The following is a 6000-nucleotide window of genomic DNA, read 5'->3' on the forward strand; positions in this document are numbered from 1 at the left end:
TCCCTAAAATGAGCACATAATGCAGAGCAGAGCTCAGGTTCTACTGAAAGGGGAACGCTTACTGTATGGAATTGCGCTGTTTTGGGGGAAACTGTTTTCCGCTGTTTTACTCTAATCTCACGTACATCTGACGTGGCCGCCCTGAACGTTCCCTTGCTCTGCGTGGCCCCACTTAATGCAACAGAGCTGGGGCTAGTGGCCGGAAAACCCATGCTAAAGCACGTCTTTCTCTCTAACCGCACCCCGTCTCCCGTCTGTACTGAGGGAAAGCTGGTGAAAGCGTCTTCCCGTTGTAACCTGTGGTACCTGCGATTGCTGAGAGCTTGGCTTATACTCCCAGTCAGTGTTCTAGAACTCTGCTTTTTTCAGTTACCAGTAGCAATTGTGACATCAGCATCGGAATGTTCATTAAAGAACGTTCTAATCACGTATTTGTGATCTCACGCCTTAAAGGGTTAAACACACGGAGGCAGCGTGGCACCGTAAATCACCTGCCGCCAGAGCAGCGCGGATGCGCCGTTTCCACCCGGGTCATGTGACCCAGCCTCGCCGCGGCAGCGGCGGCGCGCTCTCTCCCCCCCGCGGGCACGTGTCGTTCTTGTGTTTCAATTTGCAGCCGCACACGCCCGCCGCCCGCCTGTCACGTCGTGAATTATTGATAGCGGGGAAATCGCCCCCCGGGCCGAGGCGTCGTGGATATTTAGGGCGGCTCGAGGCAGCCTCTTCCTGGGAAACCCGTATATCATCCAGCAGATAGGAGTCAAGCTGCCTTATATGTTGCAGTAGACGGCAGGTATTCTGTCTGTCTGCCCTGCTCTCTCTCACTGAGGGGTCTGCAGTATAAGCCACACACGTCCTCTCCCGACCCAGACCGCATTACTTACAGCCCGGGCCCGACATTTGTTCTCAATGTCTCAAAGGAGACAAATTGCATAGATAACAGAATGGATTTTAAAATGCGATTTCTGCGATATGAAAGAAGGGCAGGTATTCGGAGGAAGGGCTGAGGGAACCATAAATGTAGAATTCTCTGCCCTTCGCCGTCGGACCCGATGAAGTGGCCCGTTCTCAGCGAAGGCCACCCACTGAGAAACAGGCTTTTGAGTATCGAGCGGGACGGATGCCTGGGCCCTCAAAGAATGTTTTATTACCGCTAAAACTAGAAGGGCCAAAAAAAACGAAAAAAATAATCTCCAGTTCTTCAGTCAGACTTTGCCTCACAAACGTTCGTCTGCTTCGATCGGTTGTTTGCACACGGAAACACCTGGATCAGGTGGGTTGACGGGCTCCATAGATAAGCCTTTGAGGCCATCTTGGAATTTTTTGCATGTTTGTTAGTACAAGTGTGTGAGTGCGGAGAATAGCGCCACTTTTGATAGCAGAGGAACGCTTTGGGCCTACGAAATGTGAGCCTGGTTCCCACTGACCCGTCCCGGCTCCTGGTCCCGGTCTGGTGCACCCCTTCAATGCCATTTCACGGTCCTGTTGACCCCGGCATTCTGAACCATTTATCTGTACTCCTGCCACCCATGTCCGCCTCCTAAAGACGTTCCTTTGTAAATAAATGTATATTTAATTTCCTACTCTGACTCCTATCCAACTGAGGCGTCAACTCAATGGATTCTGGTTTTCTGAGACTAGAACAAAAAAATATTCCTGGTGAATGATTGTACTCAAATTTGGCCCTGAAAATGTTTTTGTTTTTGTCTGTGAGTAATCGTTATACAAGCGAGGTCGTGCTAATTGCTCCAGACGAGCTGGTTGGCACCTTGCATTGTTGCCTTCCACCGTTGGTGTGCGAGTTTGCGTACGAATGGGTAAATAAGAGAGGCATTAGCTGTAAGGTGCTTTGTGTAGACGCAGTTGCTGGAAAAAGCAGTATATAAGTGCAATCCTTTTAAAATTATGCCTTCAACGGAGTGAAAAGTATTAAAAGACATGTTGGTTATGATATTTTGCACAGGCTAAATGCACCTTCTTCTGCTTGCCTCGCATGGGCCTTCGGTGAGCGAATCTGGAGCCGGTCACCATGCTGTGTGCCTTGGTAAATTTGCTGTGGAAAATGCCTTCCACTTGCCTTCGGTACACAGACCTTACTGCTAATTCAGGTCATTGGTAACAGAGCTAGGAATAACAGTCAGAGACCCAAAGAGCATTCCAGAACATTATGGAGGGACTAAGTGTACAGAATCCTCCATGTCCCTCTTCCCCCGAGGCCCAGAGCGAGGAGTGCTAACATGTCTGAATGTCTGAGGGCGGATTGAAGTGCAAGTGGCTGCATCGCAGGTAGAAAATGTTTCTCCGAGGGAAAATCTGGTTTGAATTTCCTCTGCCTGCCGTAAATCAGAGGAGGGCCCCGGCCGAAGTCTCGCCGCCGTTTCTCTAACGAGCGTCCCGGAGAGAAGCGTTAGCGTGCCGTTTCCGCTAATGGCCGGCTCAGGAAGAAGCCGCCAGCACGCCGTTCTTGCTAATGGCCAGCTCGAAAGGGGAAACGCCAGTGGGCCGTTCTTGCTAATGGGCCAGCTCAGAGGGAAACGTTAGCGTGCCGTCCCTGCTAATGGGCGGCTCACAGGGAAACATTAGCCTAACGCCGGCTTAGCCACGGTGTTAGCGCGATCCGTCACAGACCCGCGATAGCCGGCGGCGCACCACTTAGTCAGGCCCCACGGGGGGTGGGTGGGTGGGCACGGGTGAAACGAGGCTCCCTCACGGGAATGGCGGGGGTCCGCCGAGGCCGCGCTCCTCACAGGGAGCCCTGTGACCGGGGCCCCGCTGCAGCGGGAACGCGCTGGCGGCCCCTCGCCGCGGCCCTCCCTCTCCCGGACGGGCGAGCTGATTTACTGCTCTTCGGCTGCTCCTAAGAGCAGTCGCAGAGTGCAGAGCGCTCCGGCCCGAATTCTTCACGTGAAATCTGCTTCCAGTTGCTGTGAGGGGAACTTTTCTGGAAGGGGGATGGATTTTCCTGGTTCTGTGACTCACACGGAAGAGGTGAAACTGTCTCTCCCACCTCTGCTGTTGACAAATAGCATCCGTCTGGAATAGGAGTTAAGGTACAGGGAGGTACTGATGGTTGCTGTATTCCAACGTCTGCGACTTGTCCCTCAGAATGAATGGGGAGATAAAGATTTGGACAACTGAATTTGACGTACATGATGCACACATTATGATGTATCACAGGAAATATTACAGATTGGAGAGGGCCATGCCTTTTCTGAACTTAACCGCAGGTCCATTACATCAGCATCAGAGATCTTTGCATCTAATTTGAGAATGATCAAAACATTCTACACGCTATTGATGATGTCATAGTACCGCCTGGGGGCAAATGAGAACGAGTGTTCCTTTATGAAAAACATCTTAATTCGCCATTCCGCAGCGTCACTGTAAACACACGCGGTTTCACTCACCTGGGACCACGTTCAGTATGGTAGCGGTAAGTGAGCTGTCAGAGTCAGGTCCACACTAAGGCCTGCGGTACAGAGCCCCTGAAGCGTAGCTATTAGCAGCCTGGCGTTAGCCCTCCTGTTATGTTGAAGCATGTACGCTAGCTCGTTAGCATGCGTAGCCTTCGCCAGCCATTTTCTCTGCTTTTGACGGTCAGCGCACTTCATTCGCTCGTAAATCAAACGCGCACAAGTCAAAACGGTTAAATCGCGCGCGGTCTGCCCCGTAATCCTGCTTTCGTTTCTCATCCTGCGTTGAGTGACCCGCTCTTTGCGAGGTTAATGGCGGCTCTGATTGGACAATAGGTGTTTTCTCTCTGGCAGAATGGCCTGTTTGCTCTGGGTGATCCCTTTCAGCTTGACATTCTCCCTTTTTGCTCTTGCTGTCGGCCAGGAGATTTTCTTTCGAGTGATCAAAAGACCCAAAAGCACGTTGGCACATTGTGTGTGGTCATGTAGAGATTTTAGACTGGCCATTCAGCATGCATGCATTTATGCAAGGTGTGTGACATGAAATAAAGGCTCTCTCTCTCTCTCTCAATCTCTCTCTCTCTCTCTGTGTCTGCTGTCTCTGTGTTCTGTCTGTTCTGTCTCTATCTCTCTTCCTCTCCCTCCCCCTCCCATGCAGTCTTGGACTCACAATATTTCGAAAGAGAAGGAGTTCCTGCGCAAGCTGGTGAAGGCCAAGGTCATCACAGACATGACGAACGGCATCTGAGGCCTGGCCGGGATTCCCTTTTCCCAACGAACTGCTGAGCAGAAGCGGTTGGGAAACTGAGGCTGAGGCGGGGAGGGGGGGGCCCGGAGCCCTGCCGGCCCCACCTCTCCGCGCCCCCGCCCCCCCTGGCGCCTCACGCCATTCCGAGATTTCAGGAGGCGGGAAGGCCGGCGGAGAGAAGCCGGAGCTTCCCGGGCCAAAGCCGCCTCCTTCGCTGGGACTCGGAATATGGACTCGGAATATTCCCTTCTTCAGGAACGATCCTGGGCAAAACTTGAGTTTCCACTTTGTCCCGGGGGGGGGGGGGGGGAAGTCGCACAACGAACGGTACTGGGTTAAGTGCAGGAAGCGGAAACATCGCGCTAACCTGCCGGAACGAGGGCGAAGGCAAACTGAAGCAAGTGGACTATGATCGGTGTGTGTGCCAAATGTACCTCATCAAATACCTGAATGTATTCATCACAGAGTTGTAGTGCGTTGTACGGGCCCGGATCGCCCCTCGGTACTGCTTTTTTTAGGAGTATCTCCGTCCGGGGCAATGCTGTCCCGGCCCTGTCTGGAACCCTGGGAAAGGTGTAGTCTTTTTCCTTTTTTTTTTCTTCCTCCATTTCTTTTTATCAGCTCCTGTGTTCAGTGACGTTTTTAGGCTTTGCACAATGTGTCCAGGAGTATGGGGAGAGGTCGTGGCCTTTTTTGTTTGTCTTTTAAGCATTATTTATTTTGTTTTACTTATTTGGAAGTTGCCTCATTTCCCCTGATGGACAGCCAGACAGTCAGTCAGACTCCATTTTCCGTTATCTGTCTTTGTACTTCTCTGATTCTCTCTGAGAATCGGAACCTATTTATATTGAGCCCCTTCCCGAATCTGCCGACCTTTGGTTGGCTCAAACTAGTATCGTATTATGCTTCTGCTATGCGGTGGTGGTAAACTTTTTTAAATATTAAAAGTTTTCGGGGTGTTTTGTATTTATAGAGATGCAAATTACTGTACGCCTGGTTAAATATTCTGTTTACCGTTAAGTTAAATGAACGAGGAAGCATCAGTCCCCAATGTTGGAGAACCAAAATCAGTGTTCAGGGTCAACCAAGGCGCTGGCCTGTGCCCACAAAACCAAGGCCGAACCCCCGGAACCTTCGTGGTAGGATGGAATATGTTGCACTACATTCCGTAAGGATTGGGTGAATGCACTGGATCACGCTGTATGTGAAGTATACCTATCAACAGTTCAGTAATTAATTAGCGTTCAATTCATGGATCAAAAACAGATCAGTAAATCAATATTTTTTTAATGTACAGAGGTATACTGTTTGTGTTCTTTCTGTAACTTGTAATAAATGCATTGAGTCTCCTTTGTCACTTTGTGAAATGAGAACGACTTTTTTCTTTCTTTTTTTTTTTTTTTTACTTCTTGAAACATGAAGAATAGACTGGGATTGTCTCAGAGTCTGATTGTCGTTACTGTTTTGTGTGATAAAGCCGTCCAGACTGAAGCTGTTGTTCAGGGTAGCCACCAGGCAGCTGCTCCCCATGTCGTCCCTGGCTTCTCTGCTGGCTTTTTGCTGTTACCCAGCTACATTTGGACAACAGCTCCCTGGATGGTGTTTGGTCCAGCTGTCTTGTGCTGCTGGGTTGCAGTCCACTTTGATTCCGTTTGTGATCTAACCGACAAATTGTGTCCTGGGTTGAATTGGAAGTGCAGTTTGTTTTGGATTCCAGATTTAAATTATGTGTCTGAAATGTCAGTCCAAATCAGTCCAGTTGTCCTCACAAGAGAGCCTTCAGGTATTTTTATGGTCATCTCCAAGTCATGTTTGGTGTTTTTTTTTTTTCTTCCTTTT

The 6000-nt window shown here is 50.1% G+C and overlaps 1 protein-coding gene across 13 annotated transcripts in view; it reads left to right on the plus strand.

The window, feature by feature from the left end:
- Window positions 1-5515, plus strand: part of st3gal3b (ST3 beta-galactoside alpha-2,3-sialyltransferase 3b) — a 60272-nt gene extending 54757 nt beyond the window's left edge. For all 13 annotated transcript variants that reach the window (XM_064338089.1, XM_064338082.1, XM_064338090.1 and 10 more), the window contains one exon: window positions 4072-5515. In XM_064338089.1, the coding sequence (XP_064194159.1) occupies window positions 4072-4161 (90 nt within the window). In that variant the 3' untranslated portion in view covers window positions 4162-5515. The remainder of the gene's footprint in view (window positions 1-4071) is intronic.
- Window positions 5516-6000: the final 485 nt, after the last annotated feature.

The sequence above is a fragment of the Anguilla rostrata genome, chromosome 6 (genome assembly GCF_018555375.3).
Source record: "Anguilla rostrata isolate EN2019 chromosome 6, ASM1855537v3, whole genome shotgun sequence".
NCBI classification, from domain to species: Eukaryota; Metazoa; Chordata; class Actinopteri; order Anguilliformes; family Anguillidae; genus Anguilla; species Anguilla rostrata.